Here is a 21,883-nt window from a genome sequence, read left to right on the forward strand (position 1 = left end):
CAACCAAAAAATAGCCGGGCGTTGCAGCGGGCACCTGTGGTCCCAGCTACTTGGGAGGCGGAGGCAGGAGACTCGCTTGATCCCAGGAGTTGGAGGTTGCTGTGAGCTGTAATGCCACGGCACTCTACCCAGGGGGACAGCTTGAGGCTCTGTCTCAAAAAAAAAAAGAACTAAATAAAGAGTATGTGTTATAAAGACCACTTCCTGTCCAATTTATTCAATGAATAACTTAATTTGGTTGAAAAGGCAAAGGAAGCAAAGATAGCTTTTCCAATAAATGCTGAAAATTAAAATGATTAATTAGAATATACTATTTTTAAAAATGAGGAGTCAAGCTTTCTGATTACTGAGCCTTGAATACACAAGCTGCTCAGCCAAGTTTGTAAGACACAGTGTTTACAAAAAATTAGACCATACTCAATATTTAGAGAAGAGAAATATGTTAAGTTGTTAATAAATTTATTTGAGTTCTTCCAACTAGTATCCACACCTTGAAGACAGGTTACAAAGGGTGGCGCCTGTGGCTCAGTGAGTAGGGCACTGGCCCCATATACTGAGGGTAGCAGGTTCGAACCAGGCCCTGACCAAATTGCAATAAAAAAATAGCCGTGCATTGTGGTAGGCACCTGTCGTCCCATCTACTTGGGAGACTAAAATAAGAGAATCACCTAAGTCCAAGAGCTGGAGGTTAGCTGTAATGCCATGACACTATTGAGGGCGACAGGGTAAGATTCGGTCTCTTAAAAAAAAAAAAAAAAAACAGTCTCTTAAAAAAAAAAAAAAAAAGCATATCTAATATTTGGCAAAATGTCAATAATTGTTGAAATTGGGCAAGGGATGCAAAATTTATTATAAACTACTTTATATTTTTGTACTATACATTTAAATTTTCCCACAATAAAAAATTAATTATGGGTGGTGCCTATGGCTCAAAGGAACAGGGTGCTGGTCCCATATACCGGAGGTGGAGGTGGTGGGTTACAAACCGGGTCTCAGCCAAAAAAAAAAAAAAAATAATTATACAGTGAACAAGTTCTTAAAAGAAATTTTAATTTCTATTTTCTAATTAAAATTATTTTTGAGACAGTCTCACTTTGTAATCCTTAGTAAAGTGCTGTAGTGTCATAGCTCATGGCAACCTCAAAACACCTGGGCTCAAGCGATTCTCTTGTCTCAGTCTCCCAAGTAGCTAGGAGGCGCCTGCCACAATGCTGCGCTATTTTTTTTAAGAGACCAGGTCTTGCTCTGGCTCAGGCTGGTCTCAAACCCACGAGCTCAGGCAATCCACTTGCCTTGGCCTCCCAGAGTGCTAGAATTACAGGCATGAGCCACCATGCCCTGCCTACTTAAGACTTTTAAATCAAGAAAAACTTGAACAAATAAAGCATGATTATACAAGCTAAAATTGTATATATAAAAGCAAACTATTAGGAATATGTCAAATCATTTAAAAAGGTGTAAAATTAAAACTACCTTTGGTCATATCTATCTGAATCATTCAATCTAAGAACATCACAAATGGAGAAGCGTGATTAATAAACTAAAATAACTGGCTTGGCGCCTGTAGCACAGTGCTCATGCTGCCGGCCACATACACCCAGGCTGGCAGGTTCAAACCCAGCCCAGGCCAGCTAAACAACAAAGACAACTGCAACAACAACAACAAAAAAAACCAAGGTGTTGTGGCAGGCGCCTATAGTCCCACTACTTGGGAGGTTGAGGCAAAAGAATTGCTTAAGCCCAAAAGTTTGAGGTTGCTGTGACGCCAAGGCACTCTACCGAGGATGACATTAAGACTCTGCCTCAAAATAAAATAAAAATAAATAAAATAACTCTGGCTGGACGGTTGGCTCATGCCTATAATCCTAGCCCTCTGGGAGGCCGAGGTAGATGGACTGTTTGAGCTCAATTGTCTAAGACCAGCCTGAGCAAGAGACCCCAGCTCTACTAAAAACAGAAAAAATAATGAGGCATTGTGTGGCAAGCACCTTAGAATCCCCGCTATTTGAGAGTCTAAGACAAGGTGATCGCTTGAGCCCAAGAGTTTGAGGTTGCTGTGAGTTCTGATGCCATGGTACTCTTCCCAGTGTGCCAAAATAGAATCTGTCTCAAAACCAAAACAAACAACACAACCAACCAACCAAACCAAAAACCCAACTGAAAATAACTTTGATTTTAAATTAGATCTCTTTGAATATAGAGATTTTTTATTTAAAAGTTCTCTGTACATATGTATTTTTAAAAGCCCTTCAATTTCTTATATTTTCTTGGAGATAAATCTAAAATATTTTGAACTATCAATAATCAGTTAATGACATCCCCTTCAGAAAGAGTAACATTGTAAAATACATACCAAGACACATTCAACCTAGGGGATACCTTAAATAACAGCCAGATATTAATGAAAAGCTACATTGCATCATAACTAACATAACTGAAACAGAAAAGGGAAAGCTAAAATTATACATCTCTTTCCTTGTTTTTTTTAAATCTCCAGAAGCTACTTCTTGAAAGCAATAGTTGAGCAAAGAATAAAATAATAAAAAGGTATGGATGATATGGATGACAATTAGCAACGAAAAGATACCTGTATAATAGATTAGAACACTTCTTGGAGTTTAAATGCCAGTAAATGGTTACTCATTACACAATACTGCAATCACCTTTTCATTGCTGTTAAGTTTGTGTACCGATTTCCAATCACAATCTGGTTTAGTTCTCCAATCCGTTTAAGGTAACACCTTCAATAATGGTTTAGACCAGTGCTTCTCAAACCTTAACATGCATTTGCATCACCCAGAAAACATGTGAGATTACCTTGGAGGCAAGGCACTTAAATTCAGCACCCTGTTGGAGGAGTGGGCAACCTGCAGCCCACCATGTGTGCATTACGTGAGAACTGTTTGCTTATTTGTGGTGGAACATATCACGAAAATTATGCATGGACCTTTTCTTTGCTCATCAGTTCTCATTAGTGTTTGTGTATTAAATGTATGGTCCGAGACAACTCTGTTTCCAATGTGGCCCAGAGAAGCCAAAACATTGTACACCCCTGCTAGAGGGACCAATGAATTACTCACAAGTTCCCAAGTGATCAAGTGCTGCTGCTGCTGCCTACTTGTGGACCCAGCACATCGTAGACAGAGTACTGATTAAGAACAAACACTAATTTCTATGTGCTCATGTTTCCAAAAAGGTAAACCAAGATTGTAGGTGACATTCGTGTACTCTGCTTAACATTTTAAAGTAAGTTCTAAGAGTACATTCTAATTATTCTGTCATCAAGAAAAGAAATCCTGTGTTGAAAAATTTGTCTTTTCACCAAGATTCCCTTAGTGGTCTGAATTAAATACTATTCCTAATCAGCATTTAAATATCTCTTTTTGGTAGCCAATATTTAAAGACATCATACAAAATTAAATTTTCCACTATGAGCCAGTAAATGCCTATCACACACCTATGTGCTTGGTTGTATGGATTAATTACTGACATTCTTCCTAGTCTCTTTGGTATTGTTAAAAAAGCAACTCCCTTACTCTACGTGTCAGCAGATCTTAGAAGAAAAAATTGGTTAAATCAAAATAACTGTCTTTTTGCAAAATTAAAAACAGCAGTAGAGAGTGAAAAAACTGCTTTGCTGGTAACTGTCATTAAATAAAAATTCTTTATGTGAAATATTATCATTTTCTAGCTTAAAGTGACAACATAAAAACAGGATGATGGAGGGGGTAAAAAGTAGGTTTCCCACATACACTCCAAACACCACAGACATCTGTGGCAAACAGACAAACAGCTGAAGGACTTCCAAAATGCTAGGTGAAGGACTTCAATGGTATGAATGAAAAGTTTCTGCAAAGTGATTAAAAAGCATGTGACGTTCTGACCAACTGAAGACTGTCAGTACCATGGTGCATGTAGACACCTGCACAAGAGATATCAGTCTTTGTGAAATAACCCATTTTTGAGATGCGACAATGAAACAGTAAATAGGCTGCGGTAGTTATTAACAGGCTCCAGAATTAGTCTGTCCTTCTGAGTCCTAGCTCATTCACTCACATTAGTTGTATGGCCGTGGACAAGATGCATGAGTTTCCACATCTGTAATAAGGGATCACAAATCCTGTGTTATAGGGTTACCATGAAAACTACATGAGGCCATATCAGGGACACGATAAGTATGATGACTTTTTTTTTTCTGAGACAGTGTCTTATTTCGTTGCCCTCGATAATAGCTCACAGTAACCTCAAACTCTAGGGCTCAAGTGGTTCTTTTGCCTCAGCTTTTTGAGCAGTTGGGACTACAAGTGCCCACCCAGCTGTTTTTAGAGACGGGGTCTCACTCTTGCTCAGGCAGGTCTCCAACTCCTAAGCTCAAGAAATCCACCAGCCTCAGCCTCCCAAAGTGCTAGGCTTACAGGCATGAGCCACCATGCCAGCCTTACAATGATATTCTTTGTCAGTGATTATTATTTGTGTCTCATAAAAAGGAAGAAAAATCACTGGAAATACCTCTAGTGTTTAGTTGCTCCTGGTCTACTTTCTAAACTGAGTCAGTAAAACATATTTGAAAGTCCATCACCCTTCCCAACAGTACCTAGAAATGCAAAGCGATCTCCTACTCAGATTGGGGGAAGAGGATTTACATCTGACAACTAAAATAACAACCACTTCAATTAAGTTCATCTTAGATTTCCTCCAATAATATTTTTCCTTCAAAATGTACTTCTCATGTAAAAGCATTGTCCAAAAAACTTCATGAAAAATCCCAGAAAATTTTATCCACTTGTCTGCAAAACACAGCAAGATGTGTATAGCCCACAGGAAGCTGTTGTTTCTTGTTTTAAAAAAAACAAAACAAAAAAAACCCCAGCTGCATAATGTTTCCTGTGTCATTTCAGTACTCCAGATCATACTCTCTAAACCCCTGACTGACACCTTATAGGGAGAGGTGCTATTGCACTCTGAATGCAATTCTGTGATTTTTATTTTAAGTACCCAGAGACAATTGCACATGAGGTTCTTCCTCAGCCCTCCTGTACTGATGAGGGATGCGGCATGACCACTGTCACAGAGCACCAATGTCCACCAATGCAGAGCCTGGTGACCACACATAGCAAGTGCTGGGGGAGCCCTTTACTCCTTCCTGTAACCTCCTCAAATTACAATGAAGGCAACAAGGGGGGGGGGGGCTCTTTTTTTTTTTTAAATATCTGGTTTCCATAAAAATTCATTTGTAGGAAGGAATCTATACTGAAAGGTTGAAAACCTCATTGTTCTAGTCCAATACCTTACTTACTTACTTCAGGTAGGAATTAAGCTGATTGCAGACACATTGCGGCCCCAGAGCAGAGATACAGTTAATCAGCCTCCTAGCCCAAAGTCTAGCACCCACTAAGCGTGCCTCTCTATCAGGCAGCTTCTTCAAATCTTTGTGCAGTCCTTGTTGTTCATTCCATAATGAAAGGCATTCATAATCATCCTTTGTGAATGCGGTAATTTGTTTTAGTCTTTTTTCTTTCACCTACCCATCTTCAGATGTACAATGAGAATAGGAAAAATAAGAAATAAAGGTTGACAACTTTTCTGTTCATTTCAACAGCTCCCTGTCTTAAAGGGACACATACGAACTTGAAAATCTCTTAATAGGTAGTTGTTTATTATGATTTAGGGAATCAAATCCCTGAGTTAATGAACATTATCTGCTTAAGATGAGGAACATGGACTCTTCCTTGCAAAAAAATGCATTAACACACTAAAGGGCTCAAACCTATGAATGTCTAAGATCCTAAGTAAATGAACTATTAATCACAGATTATGATTTGAAAATATGTAAAAATGATTAAAACAGAATACCCGTTAACATTCTCAAAGCCTTTTAACTTAACTGACAAAAGATTTCAAATGAACTGTTTCAGTGTTACAAAGTTGATATTTACCTTGCCTTTTTAACCTACTGTACTTAAGTTTTTAACATTATCTAATATTTATGGCTTTTATTTCTATTCTTATTGTTATTGCTCTACTTGTGGCAAGAAAAGATTTCCCATTTTTGGTAATATAACAGTGAGTAGAGAATAACAACAAATAATCACATCACCGGACATAGCAAAACCATGAAAGCTGAAAAACACTTTATTAAACCTCAAGAAAACAAGAACATACTTATGTAACCTTTGTATTTGTCAAGTTGAGTATTACAAATATTACAAATATTCACATTTTGTATCAAGTATTCATTTGAATGGGAGACATGTTTGGTTCAGTCGCTACCTGCCATCTATCCACATCTTTCTCCCCACCCAAGAGCCTTCTCACCCTCTTCAGCTACTACAGTGTGGTTACTACGGGCATAAGCTTTCAATATGAATAATCTGAAAATAACTGCTATAAAGAGTAGCTCATATAGCACCAAGTGTCTATAAGTCAACAAGTGTCTCTGACATGTTTAATAATGATAAAGAGTCTAATGAAGAATAATTAAAATGGATTGTTAGAGCAACATTTCCAGGATTTAGTAGTGGTCACCCATACAGAGTGGGTATTTGTGAAATTATTAAATATGGTCAAGTAAAAGTGGATATTATAATTTAACGTAATATCTCAATTGCTTTTTCTGAATGTAAGGATGTCACACACTCATACAAAAAAGATTTCTTGGAGGAAAAAGTAGCTTCTATACTCTGGCACCTATAGAATTTAGAATCAAGAACACATTTGTCACTTTGAATACATGGTTATTTAACTATCTTTTAACATGAACATGCTTTCCTTAAAATCACAAGCTTTTCCTTCATTGAAAACAAGACCAGGAGAGGAAGCCTACACATCAGGATCTGGCAGCCTTTCCAAAGAAAGAAGTTGGAGAGGTTCACCCCATACCTGCCACACTGAATCTTTTCTTCCATTGGGCCAGCTGGATGGAAAAATCATAAAGCCCAAGTCTTTCACAGGATGAAGGATAGATCTAGCACACTTCAGCCAGGCCAAGGAGAAGGAAATGGACAAGATGACCCCACACAATTTTTCAATGTATATCAATGCCAGGGTAGGCAATGTCCTGCAAGCTAAGAACCTTTTACTCACAGGGGAAGGGGCCCTTGATACTAGTTAACAAAAGTTCACAACATACTATCTAAAAACAAGTTTCAGAATTGCTTACTTGTGGGATGTCCTCTTCTTCATCATGTTTGCAGATACTCCAGCATGGCCTAAAAGAAAGGTGAGTATACAGTCAATCAACACTGGATATTAAAATAACTTTTACTCAGTAACAAGTTAACTTCTGAAAAATTGCTAAATAGAGTATGAAAAGAAAATAATTCATTAACAGCTAACATGTAAGAAAGTCATTTGTTTACTTAACTTTTAAGGAGGAGATACATAGAAAGGATTCTATGAAAAAGACAAAATAGCAGAATCAATACCAATCAGCCATAGAAGCACAAAACTAGAATCATATGGATAAAAACTGCAACAAAAAAAATCAGGATAAAGTATAAATGGTATAGAACTGCCTTCTTGTTATGAACAACTAGCAAACAGGACAAAATATATGAAACACTTGGTTTCAGACACTGAGAGGAAATACACATCTATGGGACCTGGGAGCAGAAAAGCAACTGGAGAGCCCTGAATGGACCCAGACTTCATTCCTGGAAATAGTGTTTGGACAATGGTATATGAAAACCAAGATGGACACAGTGCTTTCGTCAATTTGCAAGTCAGTCTGGAGAGGGTTAGATGGCTGGAATTTATGGAACCAAGTGTGGGCAAGGAGCCATCTGCTCAGGAGAGGAACTTCAAGTCTGTAAGTAGGGTAAGGGAGTCTTAAATCTTCACATAAACAATTCTGAGAAATTACAAAGGGGATAAAGTTGTTCAGATTCCATCAGCCTACTCTCAAACACTTGGGGCAAGCAATAACAATGGCAAAAGGTGGTCCTTACTAGAAGTCTGAGACTGGAACAAAAGCTACTATAAATCCTGCCATAACGCTTGTTTGCCAAAACTGATTTCAGAACTCTTTAAAGAACATCAACAAAATTCCAATGCTCAACAACCCATTTCAAGTGTCTAACACCCCATCAAAAATTATTAGACATGAAGATAAGTAGCACATTGTAACCCCACAACCAAGTGGGCTATAGATGAAATAAAGCTTAAACAGCAGAAAAGACAGCTTTTATCAAGACAACTTTAATAAATATGTTCAAATATTTAAAGAAGGATGGCGCCTGTAGCTCAAGCGGCTAAGGCGCCAACCACATACACTAGAGCTGGCGGGTTCGAATCCAGCCTGGGCCTGCCAAACAACAATGACAACAACCACCAAAAAATAGCCGGGTGCTGTGGCAGGGTCTGTATCCCAGCTACTTGGGAGGCAGAGGCAAGAGAATCGCTTAAGCCCAGGAGTTGGAGTTTGCCCTGAGCTGTGACACCACAGCACTCTACTCAGGGTGATAGCTTGGAGTTCTGTCTCAAATATATATATATATATATATATATATATATAAATAAAGGAAAGTATAAAGGAAACAAACATAGTGAAAAAGTGATCTGAAATTAAAACTGCACTGACACACTGCATCAGTGATCTGTGGGACAATTATCAAATAGCCTAACATATAGGAAACAAGACTCCAAGAAAGAATGAAGAAGGTGGGGGAAAAAATAATAGCGGAAAGTTGTCCAGATGTGATAAAAAGCACACAAACACAAAGCCAACAAGCTCAAAATCAAAGGAAACCAGAGCATTTTCTAATGAAATTTCTAAAAACCACCAATAAAGAGAATTTTAAAAAACAGCTGAAGTTGGCTCACACCTCTACTACCAGCACTCTGAGAGGCTAAGGTGGGAGGACAGCTTGAGGTCAGGAGTTTGAGACCAGCCTAAGCAACACTGAGGCCCTGTCTCTACAAAAAAAATAGAAACATTAGCTGGGCATGGTAGCAGAGGCCTGCAGACCTAGCTACTCTTGAGACTGAGGCAGACTTCCTGAGCCCAAGAGTTTGAGGTTGTAGTATGCGTGAGCTATGATGAAGCTACTGCACTCTACTGGGGCTATGGGAGTATGCTGTCTCCAAAAAGAGAGAGAGAGAGAGAGAGAGAGAGAGAGAGAGAGAGGGAGAGCGAGCATACGCAAAACAAAACATTTAAAAAAACAAAGAGAATATTTTAAAAACAGCTAGGGTGCCTGTGGCACCAGCCACATACACTGAGGGTGGCAGTTTCAAAGCCAGCCCAGGCCAGCTAAACAACGACAACTGCAACAAAAAATAGCCAGGAGTTGTGGTGGGTGCCTGTGACCCCAGCTACTTGGGAGGCTGAGGCAAGAGAATGGCTTAAGCCCAGGAGTTTGAGGTTGCTGTGAGCTATGACACCACAGCATTCTACCAAGGGCAAAATTAAGCGAGACTCTGTCTCAAATAATAATAATAATAATGATAACAACAATGATAATGAGCTAAGGAACAAAAGACAATAAATACAGAGAAACAAAAATAAAAACTGGCTCCAGAATTATTGTCAGAAACACAGTAAGCCAGAAAACAGAGAAATAAATCTTTCAAGTGCTACAAAATAAGCAAACCAACCTACTGACAGAATTTTATTATCTAACAAAAATAACTTTCAGCTACAACACACTATAATTTCAATTATTGATAATTACAATAATTGAAAATAGCTCAACTGTACCTATTGAATCTGTAAATAGGCAATTATTGTTGTCAGACAAATGAACTTCAGAATATTACCACAGATCAAAAGGACATTTCAAAATAATAAAAGGATCAATTAATCAATACAACATAATAATCTCTAATACATGAGCCCAATTACAGAGTACTGAAATACAAGAAATAAAAACTGATAGAATCAAAGACAGACATATCCATAATTGTACTTAATTATGCAACTCTCTTCTCTCAGCAACTGATACAAGTGGGTAAAGAATCAAAAAGGAAAAAGACCCGAACATGATGGACAGCTAGCATTACAACTAGCATTACTTAGTTGACACTTAACAGAACACTAAACCACTAATGTTGAAAATACACATTTTGCCCAAGTTCACATGGAAACATTCACTCAGATATACCATATTGTTGAATCTCAATACACTTACAACAAATTGAAATCATACACAGTATATCTCTAATATTCTCACATTAGAATTAAACTGGAGATAAAACTAAAAAGCTATCTGAGTAATTTCCAAGTATTTGAAAATTAAGTCTTCTAAAACCACAGTTTGAAGACAAAATCACTATGAAAATATCAAATTATCTTAAATAGAATAAAAATGAAAACATAATGTATCAAAATCTGTGGGATGCATCAACAGCAGTACTTATTATATTCATCAGGAATGCGTGTTTAAATGAGAAAAGTATAAAGATTAAAAAAGGAATTTTTTTTGGTGGGGGGGGAGACATAAGTCTTACTCGGTTGCCCTGGCTAGAGTGCTGTGGTTTCAACACAGCTCTGTACACCCTCTAACTCCTGCTCTCAAACAATCATCCTACCTCAGCCTCCCTGTCATTTGGCACTACAGGTGCCCACCACACCTGACTAAATTTTCTATTTTTTGTAGAGACAGGGTCTTACTCTTGCTTAGGCTGGTCTTGAACTCCTGACCTCAAGCGATCCTCCCACCTTGGCCCCCGAGAGTGCTGGGATTACAGTTATAAGCCACCACCCCTGGACAAAAAGGAACTTCTTGCCATAAAGTTAGAACAGTGGGTCCTCTGGGTGAAGAAGGAAGCACAGATTGAGAAGAGGACACAGGAAGACATTTAGGTTACCTGCAAAGTTCCCTCTCCTTGGCCTTATATTAAGTTGTATATTTTTTTAATACAAATTTCTGTATTAATACCATGTTACAGTTTTTAAAAGCTAACTAAACAACACTGATACATGCCAACTGGTCTAAATGAAAGATTTATCATTCTAGTTTAGAAATAAAGATGGTCAGCCAGGGGCCTGAGTGCTGAGAGAGCCATTTTGCCCATTTCACCCAGTACATTCAGAAGCACTGAGACACAGACAGAAGTCTGACAACAGCTAGTAGGTAATAACTTAAGAATGTGATAGCCTAAAATAGAGAAGACAAGACAAAGACTGGCATCAGAAGCAAATCTATCTGCAGCATCCCTGGACTTCATGGAGACAAGGATAAAGGAAGTAAGAAATGAAAAAAGGAGAAATTAAAGAATTCATTCAGGCCTAATAGAATGCACCACAAGTCAAGATCCCTTTCCCACTCCCCAACACATAAATAACCCACACTGGATATACTCAGTGCTGGCTTCCAGGAAAGGGTGCCTCAAATGCTAAACATTATTTGTTCTTGTAGTGTTGGCTTTCAAGTTTAGAAAAAGAAAGAATCTTCTTTTCATCAGCCAAAAGGTTAAACCATTTGTAATCAAATAATCCTTTAATTTTGTCTGGTCTGGTATGTAAAAAGTATGGAAGTTAAGCATTTGTCCATAACAAATACATCAGTCCTGTACAAACCCAAAAAACAAACAAAAAAAATCAACAAGTCTTCTTAGATTGGTCAAAGAATTAAGGTCACAGGTGAAACCACCACCCCCAAAATTGGAGGCCAGTGGGTAGAAAATCACAATTCACTGGATCAGAAACCTCCAAGGAGCCAGTACCATGACAAAAACCTAAATTTGTAATTGACATTGCTAAACCGTCAGTGTAGACAATTCTGACAGTTAAAAACTCTAGGGTGGGGGGACACCATGGGTGATGCTACTCTTAAGAGGGCCTCCACACTATCCTGATTTTTTATTTTTGTTTTTTTGGAGACAGAGTCTCACTATGTTGCTCTTGGTAGAGTACCATGGTGTCACAGCTCACAGCAACCTCAAACTCTTGGGCTTAAGCAATTCTTTTGCCTCAGCCTCCCAAGTAGCGGGGACTCTAGGTGCCCGCCACAATACCCAGCTATTTTTTTGTTGCAGTTGTCGTTGTTTGGCTGGTCCGGGCCGGGTTCGAACCTGCCAGCCTAGCTGTTATGTGGCCGGTGCCCTACCCAATAAGCAGGCACCATCCTGTCCAGAGTTATACTTCTAAGAACTAGAGAACATGGTCAAGCCATCCTATTGCATGAAGGCTGAGGGGTAGAAGAGGGACTGAGAAGCATATGTAAAGGTCACAGTCTAGTGGCACCAGTTCAAAAGACCAAGACCTAATCACAAGACTATGGAATACTGCCCCTACCCATATCTTACCACCGTATCACCAAACATCTAGTTCTTTCACTCCCATATCATATGTGCCTTTCAAGAAACTGACAATGTGTGTTAAAATACGTACAAAAAGCACAGTTTGAAGACACCCAGCTAGACTGAGACAGAACTAGACTGATGTGGCAGGGATGGTGGAATTACCAGGTGAGGGACTTAATATAACTGATTAGTATGCTATGGTCTCTAATGGATAAAGTAGACAATATGCAAGAACAGGATATGCAAGTAGTATAAAGAAAGGAAGAAGAGAAAAATGCTGCATATAAAAAACCCAATGTAACAAAGAATGTCTTTCATAAGGTCATTACACGGGAACAAGCAGACCAAAGAACCTTTGAGTTTGTAGATACGTGAATAGATAACATCCAAAACTGAAAAGAGAAAAAAGATAGAAAAAAACAACAACAGAATATTCAAGAACTATGAGACAAGTGCAAAAGCCATAACTTACACATTATGAAAATGTAGCAGAAACTCCAAAGTTCACCACCTCTCTTCCCTACATTCACCACCACAAGTTGACCTCATTTACATAAACCAGAGATGAACCACATGTATGTATCAGAGTAGGCCTAGTTCCTTATATTGGCCATCTCTGTATGTTGACCAGTTAGTTACAATCCATTGGGTAATCAAATTACTGAGATTCTACTGCACAAGGAGAAAGAAAGAAACAGTAGCAGTATTTAAAGCAATGGCTAAGTATGTAAATATGACAGCAGTATTTAAAGCAATAGCCAAATATGTAAATATGAAACCAAACCACAAATCCAAGAAGCTCAGAGAACACCAAGCAGAATGAATGCTAGAAAATACTATGACAAGGTATATCACAAACTGCAGAAAATCAAGGAATATATATATATATAAAATTATATATATGAAAGAAGCCAAGAGAAAAAAACACCTTGTCACAAAAGAGCAAAGAATTACATCAGACTTTTTCTCAGACATCATGCAACCACAAAGAGATTGGACTGAAACATTTAAAGTGCTGAGAAAAATAAAAGCCACCAACCTAAAATTTTGTATCCTGCAGAATTACTCTTCAAAGGAAAGGAGAAAAAAGGACTTTCTCAGACAAACAACTATTGATGAAACTTGTCACGAACAGACCTGCCTCAAAAGAAATGATAAAAGATGATCTTCAGAAAGGAAGAACATATAGGTCAGAATCTCAGATCAACATAAAGAAAGAACACTGAAGAAGGAATAAATGAAGGCAATACAAAAAAAAAAAAAAAAACCCTCTTTTTTTAGTTGATGTAGCTGACAAGTTTGCTCAAAATATTAGCAACAGTGTATTCAATTATAAGATTGTATGTGTGTATATTATTGCTATCATTCATTTCACTTATATGTACATACATACAGACACACACACGAAATGAATGACAGCAAGGATATAACCAGACTAAAGGGAGAAATAGGAATATAGTGATCCCTCAGTATCCCTGGGGGACTGCTTTGAGGAGCCCCTCAGATCTTCTCCAAAGTGAAAATTCCTAAATGCTCAAGACCCTCATATAAATGGCGAAGTAGGCTGCCTGTTATCCCAACACTTTGGGAGGCCAAGGCAGAAGGATCACTGAGGATAGGAGTCTGAGACAAGCCTGAGCAAGAGTGGGACCCTATCTCTATAAAAAATGCAAAAATTGGCCAAGTGTGCATGAACCTGTAGTCCTAGCTACTTGGGAGGTTGAGGCAGGAGGATCACTTTAGCCCAGGAATTAGAGGCTACAATGTGCTATGACTGCCACTGCACACCAGTCAGCAATAAGAGTAAAATCTTGTCTCAAAAAAAATAAAAACATCAATTGAAAGGCAGATTGTCAAAATGCATCAAAAAAACCAACATGCAACTTTATACTGCCGATAAGAAATTCACTTTAAATGTAAAGATAGATTGATTAAAAGTCAGTAAATGAAGAAAAGATGGAGAAAAGCATGCTACCAATAATCAAAAGAAAATGGGAAGCTATATTAATGTTAGACAAAGCAGACTTCAGAGTAAGAAAAGTTATCAGGCTCAGCACCTATAGCTCAGTGAGTAGGGTGCCAGCCACATACACTGAGGCTGGCGGGTTTAAGCCCAGAAGACCAGCCCTGTCCTGTTCATCAACAATGACAACAGCAACAAAAAACCACCAGGCCTTGTGGTGGGTGCCTGTAGTCCCAGCTACTCAGCCGGGGGGTGGGGGTAGGAGGCGGACACCTGTAATGCTAGCACTCTGGGAGGCCTAGCAGGTGGATCGCTTGAGCTCACACTCGAGATTAGCCAGAGCAAGAATGAGACCCAGTATGTAAAAATAGCTAGTGTTGTGGCAGGCACCTATAATCCCAGCTACTCTGGAGGCTAAGGCAAGAGAATCACTTGAGCCCAGAGTTTGAAGTGATTGCTATGAGTAATAACACCGCGACTGAGTGAGACTGTCTCAAAAAAGAAAGAAAAAGAAAAAGAGATGAGAAGAGATCAGGGATAAATTGAGGTGTTACACAAGTATAAAGGCGTTAGTCAACTCTCCAAGAAAACATAACAAGCCTTAATTAATGTGTATGTGCCTAACAAGGACAGTATTAAAATATGTGCTTAAAAACTGACAGAACCTTACAGAGAAAAAGATGAACTGAATCCACTAGGGTACCCATTATCCAAAATGTTTGGGACCAGAAGTGTTATGAATTTCTGAGGTATCCCAGGAATGGGACTCAAGTCTAAACACAAAATTCCTTTCTGTTTCATATAAACATTATACACATATCCTGAAAGTAATTTTATATAATATTTTTTAAAACTGTGTACATGAAACAAAGGTTGTGTACACTGAACCATTAGAAAGCAAAAGGGTCACAATTTCAGCCTCTCAAGTAGACCATCTGTGGTTGTTTCACATCACCATCATTCCTGACTCTGAATTTATGAGCTCCAGGTGGCAACCATTTTCTTATTTTTATTCACACATTAGTTCTTAATAGAAAAAACTGCAATACACCATTAGTACAGTAAAAAAATAATGTGTTCAGAGTAACTAAACAGTACAGTGACATCTTGGAATACCTACAACAGCTGCTAAACAATAACAACAAAAGCACTCTCAGTCTTCACCTACAATGCTGTGTTTTGATTAAAAGGTACACTGTAGTTTTTTTATAGGTTGGAAGAAACATCAGAAGCATTTGAGAGACCAGGAAGTGGTTCTTCTAGGGATGGAGAAGGCATTCTGTTAAATGACTTTTTTTTTTGAGACAGAGTCTCACTATGTCACCCTCGGTAGAGTGCTGTAGCATCACAGCTCACAGCAACCTCAAACTCTTGGGCTTAAGTGATCCTCTTTACCTTAGCCTCCCAAGTAATTGGGACTACAGGCACCTGTCACAATGCCCAGCTATTTTTTTGTTGCAGTTGTCATTGCTGTTTAGCTGACCTGAGCCAGGCTCGAACCTGCCACCCTCAGTGCACGTGGCTGGCACCATAATCACTGTGCTAGAGGTGCGCCTGGATGGCTTTTTTAAAAGTTTCCTCAGAGTTGTCTGCTTTATTAACTATGGTTTTTATCTTAGAAGTCTCTCTCTGATTTTATAAACTGTCATCATTTCTTGTTCTGTTATAAATTAACATCGCTCAGTAAGTCCTTTACACATTTTTCACTATGTCTTCTACAGGCACTTTTTCTGTAGTGTCAATGTCATCTTCGTTGCCCAGTTGTGATACTATAATGGTACTCAAAAAGGTTCAGATTTTGAAGTATTTTGGATTTGGGATATTAGATTAGAGATGGTTAGCCTGTATTATAGACTTTAACATCCCTCTGTCAGAAATGCATGGACCCAGAAGGCAGAAAAATCATTAAGGGCATGCTTGAACTCAATAGTATGTTAATCAGCTGGATATAACTGACACTACAAAATTCATCCAACAACAGCAGAATACAAATTCTTCTCAAGCTCACATGGAAAACTCACTAAGACAAACCACAATATGAACCATAAAACACTCTAATAAATTTAAAAGAATAGAAATCATACAATGTATGGCCTTATAACACAATGAAATCAAATTAGAAACCACAAATAAAAAGATAGCTAGAAAATCTCAAAATACTTGGTGATAAAATAATACACTTCTAAACACATAGGTCCAAAAAGAAATTAAAAAATATTTTGAACTAAATGAAAATAAATTTACTAAAACATAGGATACAGCAAAAGCAGTTTAGAAGAAAATTTGTAGCAATGAACGCATGCTTAGAAAGAATAAGATCAATAATCTACACATCCATCTTAGGGAACAAGAAAAAGAAGAGCAAATCAAGTCCAAAGTAAGCACAGGTTACTTAATTAATAAAACTGAAAACCAGAAATACAGAAAAATCACAAAACCAAAACCAACAAAACCAAAAGCTAGTTCCTTAAAGAGATTAATAAAATTTATATATCTCTAGACAAGCTAACTAAAAATAGAATATAAAAATTATGAATAATCTGAAAAACCAAAGAGGGAGGCTGAGCATAGTGGCACATGCCTATAATCCTAGCATTCTAGGAGGCTGAGGCAGGAGGACCCATTGAGCTCAGGATACTAGCCTCAGCAAGAGTGAGACCCTGTTTCTACTAAAAATACAAAACTTAGGCTGGGCGTGGTGGCTCATGCCTATAGTCCTAGTGCTGTGGGATGCCGAGGTGAGTGGATTGCCTAAGCTCAGAGGTTCGAGATCAGCATGAGCAGGAGTGAACCCCCATCTCTAAAAAAAAAAAAAAAAAAAAAGAAGAAGCCAGGTGTTGTGGTGGGTGCCTGTAATCCCAGCTATTTGGGAGGCAAAAGGCAAGAGAATTACTAAAGAAGAAAGAAAAAAAAATACAAACTACAAAAATTAGCTGGGTGTTGTGGTGGGCACCTGTAGTACCAGCTATTTGGGAGGCTGAAACAGGAGGCTCATGTGAGCCCAGGAGTTTGAGGCTGCTGTGATCTATGATGATACCACTGCACTCTAGCCTGAGTACAGAGACTCTGTTACACACACACACACACACACACACACAGTGGTCTTTACTATACACAGCTATAGCTCCCATAGACCTACATAAGGAAAACTATAAAACTCAGATGAAAGAAATCAAAGAACTACATATATGAAGGGACATTCCATGTTCATGAATAGGAAGACTCAATATTATCAAGATGTCAGTTCTTTCCCACTTGATTTATAGATTGGAGGAATCGCACTCAAAATCCCACTAAGTTATTTTATGGATATCAACAAACTGATTCTAAAGCTTATATGGAGAGGTGAAAGACCCTGATTAGCCAACACAATACTGAAGGAGAAGAACAAAGTCAAAGTGCTGATATTACTGAACTTTAAAACTTACATAAAGCTAAACTGTGGTACTGGTGGAAGAAAAGACAAGCAGAGCAGTGGAATAAAACAAAAAACCCAGAAACAGACCTTCACAAATCTATTCAACTGATCTCTGATTACAAAGAAAAGGCAATACAATGGAGGGGAAAAAAACACATTTTCAACAAATAGTGCTGGAACAACTGGACATCCACATGCAAGAAAAAAAGAAAACTAGGGCACAGACTTTGTATACGTCACAAAAATTAAGTCAAAGGCTTGGTGCCCAGAGCTCAGTGGTTAGGGCACCAGCCATATACACTGGGGCTGGTGGGTTCGAACCCAGCCTGAGCCAGCTAAACAACAATGACAACCACAAAAAAAAAAAAAAATAGCCAAGCCACTGTGGCAGGCACCTGTAGTCCCAACTACGTGGGAGGCTGAGGCAAAAGAATAGCTTAAGCCCAAGAGTTTGAGGTTGCTGTGAGCTGTGATACCACAGCACTCTACCAAGGGCAACATAGTGAGACTCTGTCTCAAAAAAAAAAAAACCCGAAATAAAATAAAAATTAACTCAAAATGGATCATAAACCTACCTGAGCATAAAACACAAAACTATAAAATACCTAGAAGATAACACAGGAACAAATCAAGATGACCTAGGGTGTGACAATGACATTTTAGATGCAACACCAAAGGCACAATCATGAAAGAAATAATTGATAAGTTGTATTTTATTGAAATTAAAAATTTTTACTCTGCAAAAGATGATGTCAAGAGAATGAGAACGCAACCCACAGACTAGGAGAAAATATTTGCAAATGTATATTTAATTAAAAAACTGTTATTGAAAATATACATAGAACTCTTAAAACTCAGTAAGAAAATTAATATGACTAAAAAATAGGCAAAAGATCTGAACAGATGACACCTCACACCAAACAAGATTACAGACAGTACACAAGCTTATAAAAAGACAGTATTTCTGGTGATTTTAGATCAACACATGTTTAAGAACCATGTGTCACAATCATGTCAACATCACGTGTCATGAGGTAATTCCAAATGATAACAACCACCAAATACCACTACGCATTTACTAGAAAGGCCCAAATTCAAAACACTGACAAACACCAAATCCTATCAATAGTAAGGATATACAACAAAAAGGAACACTCATTCATTGCTCATGGAAATGCAAAATGGCACAGCCATTTTAAAAGATAGTTTGGCAGTTTCTTGGAAAGTAAACATATTCTTACCATGTAATCCAGTAACTGTGTCCCTTGGTATTTACCCAAATGAAGTAAAAACATGCCTACATAAAAGCATGCAAACAGATATTTACAGCAGCTTTATTCATAATTGCCAAAACTTGGAAGCAACTAAGATGTTTCTTCAGTAGATGAATGGATAAATTTGGCATATCCAGACAATGGAATACTTTTTCTGCTAAAAAGAAATGAGCTATCAAGCCATAAGAAGACATGAAAGAAACTTAAGTGCATATTGCCGAGTGAAAGAATCCAATCTGAAAAGGCTTCATACTGTAATAATTTCAACTATATAAGAAAAGGCAAAATTAGGGAGACAATAAAAGATCAGAGGAGATACAGATGAATAATGGCAACACAGGAGATAGGGGGAGTGAAACTATTCTTTACTCACTATAATGATGAATACATGTCATTATACATTTGTCAAAACTCATGGAAGGCATAACAAGAATGTATCATAAAGTAAACTATGGACTTTGGATGATGTGTCAATGTGGGTTCATCAACTGTGACTAATGGACCACTCCATGGGGGGATGCTGACAGTATGGGAGGTGTAAATGTATGAGGGATAGGGGTATATGGGAACTCTTCCACTTTCTATTCCATTTTGCTGTGAACTTAAAACTGCTGTAAAAACTAAAAGTCTATTTCAAAAACCTTTAAAAAAGAATGAGGTAATATCTTTGCAACTCCTTTATGTATCTAAAACTATTTCAAAATCAATTAAAAGGCTCAGTGCCTGTAGCTCAAGTGGCTAAGGCGCCAACCACATACACCAGAGCTGGCTGGTTCAAATCTAGCTTGGGCCTGCCAAACAACAATAACAACTACAACCAAAAAGTAGCCGGGCACTGTGGTGGGCACCTGTAGTCCCAGTTACTTGGGAGGCTGAGACAAGAGAATCACTTAAGCCAGAAGCTGGAGGTTGCTGCGAGCTACGATGCCACAGCAGTCTACCCAGAGAGACAGCTTGAGGCTCTGTCTCCAAAAAAAAAAAAAAAAAAAAAAATTAGACTTATTCTTCTGTCATCAACACTGGACTAAAAAGAGAATGCATGACAACTCAAAGTTGAGGGAAAATTATTCTTAACCCTTAATTTCATACTTGGCTAAATTACCAATTGAGAATACAGACATTTTCATACATATATAGACTAAAATTTACATTTCATATACATCTTTGGAAGTTATTGGAGAATACCCTTCAGGAAAAAGAGAGAAAAGCAGCATAAATATACAGGATCCAAGAAAGCACAGATCCAAGTGAGGCGTGCAGAAGTTCCAGGCATGACTTCTGTCATGTAGGCTGAAAGACCCAAATAGATAGGATGAAGAAACCAGATTCAAGAAAGGCTGTCTCCAAGAGACTGATTCCACATTACAGAAGCTTAAGCACATAAATAATCCATATCACAGAAATAAATGTCAGTAACTCTGAGATAAAAAAAGGTTATAAAAGGGGAAAAATGGATGTGCTAACAGAAAAAGAAAGGCCAAATAGGTCCTGACAAGACAAGGTATTCTGTCCTACACATAAAACTAAACCCAAACACCACTTCCTACCTATAAGACAGATAAAAATCCACATATTTGACAACATATGCCACTAGCGAGACTGTGGCAAAAGAGAAACTCGTATACCTTGCTGGTAGAAATACAAAATGATAAACAGTCCCTGGTGAGGAATCTGGTAATATCTCACAAAATTACCTGATTTTAAGATTCTACACAATTCTACTTCCAGAAATGTATCCAGTTACACAACAGCAAGACATATGGACAAAGCTAGTCATTACAGCTATTACCAATATCAGCAGCAAAAGAAAAACAACCCAAATGTCCAGAATCATGGGAATTAACTAACATGGTACATACACATAAAAGAATACAATTCAGCTTTCGGCCAGAGACGCCATCTTCCAGTAATTCACCAAAATGACAAACACAAAGGGAACAAGGAGAGGCACCCAATACATGTTCCCTAGGCCTTTTAGTAAACACAGAGTTGCTCCTTTAGCCACATATATGCACATCTACAAGAAAGGTGATATTGCAGACATCAAGGGAATAGGTACTGTTCAAAAAGGCATGCCACACAGATGTTACCATGGCAAAACTGGAAGAGTCTACGATGTTACCCAGCATGCTGTGGGCAATATGTAAACAAACAAGTTAAGGGCAAGATTCTTGCCAAGAGGACTGATGTTCATATTGAGTATATTAAGCATTCTAAGAGCCAAGATAGCTTCCTGAAATGTGTGAAAGAAAATGATCAGAAAAAGAAGGAAGTCAAAGACAAAGGTACCTGGGGTTCAACTGAAGCGCCAGCCTGCTCCACCCAGAGAAGCCCACTTTGTGAGAACCAACGGAAAGGAGCCCGAGCTCCTGGAACCCAATCCCTATGAATTCATGACATAATAAGCATATAGCATAGCACACAGGAGTACCAGTGGACCCATGTTTTTAGATGCAAGAACCTATTTATCCCCCATGAGCTCATGGCATAATAGGTGTACAGCATAGCACACAGGATAACCAATAGACCCCATGTAACAGTGATACAGGGTGCTGGAACCTATTTCCCATGAATTCAAAAGTCAATCAACGCTTTGTCACATTTAATGGCAAGGTGCCTCCCTGAGCTACTGGAACCTCTTCCCTATGAATTCATGGCATGGTAGTTAAAAATAATAGCCTACTGCTACAGTAAAAATGTTTGTTCATCCACTAAAGGTATGATTTTTTTTTCTCCTGAAGAAGTATTAAACCAAATTTTAATGTATCCAAAAGAGAATACAATTCAATCATAAACACTAATGGGGGAAAATCCCTAAAAACTGCTAAGGAGTGGTGGTGGTGATGGTTTTGGTTTTTTTGAGACAGTGTCACCCTCAGTAGAGTGCTGTAACATCACAGCTCTAAGTAACCTCCAACTCTTGGGCTTAAGTGATTCTCTTGCCTTAGCCTCCCAAGTAGCTGGGACTATAGGCACCTGCCACAA

General features: G+C 38.2%; 1 protein-coding gene across 3 annotated transcripts in view; it reads right to left on the bottom strand.

The window, feature by feature from the left end:
* Positions 1-21,883, bottom strand: part of SPIN1 (spindlin 1) — a 106,605-nt gene that overhangs the window by 24,124 nt on the left and 60,598 nt on the right. For all 3 annotated transcript variants that reach the window (XM_023516248.1, XM_023516249.1, XM_003795022.3), the window contains one exon: positions 7,160-7,208. In XM_023516248.1, coding sequence (XP_023372016.1) covers positions 7,160-7,208 — 49 coding nt within the window. The remainder of the gene's footprint in view (positions 1-7,159; positions 7,209-21,883) is intronic.

The sequence above is a fragment of the Otolemur garnettii genome, unplaced genomic scaffold (assembly GCF_000181295.1).
Source record: "Otolemur garnettii isolate 467f Iridium unplaced genomic scaffold, OtoGar3 scaffold00088, whole genome shotgun sequence".
In the NCBI taxonomy this organism is placed as follows: Eukaryota; Metazoa; Chordata; class Mammalia; order Primates; family Galagidae; genus Otolemur; species Otolemur garnettii.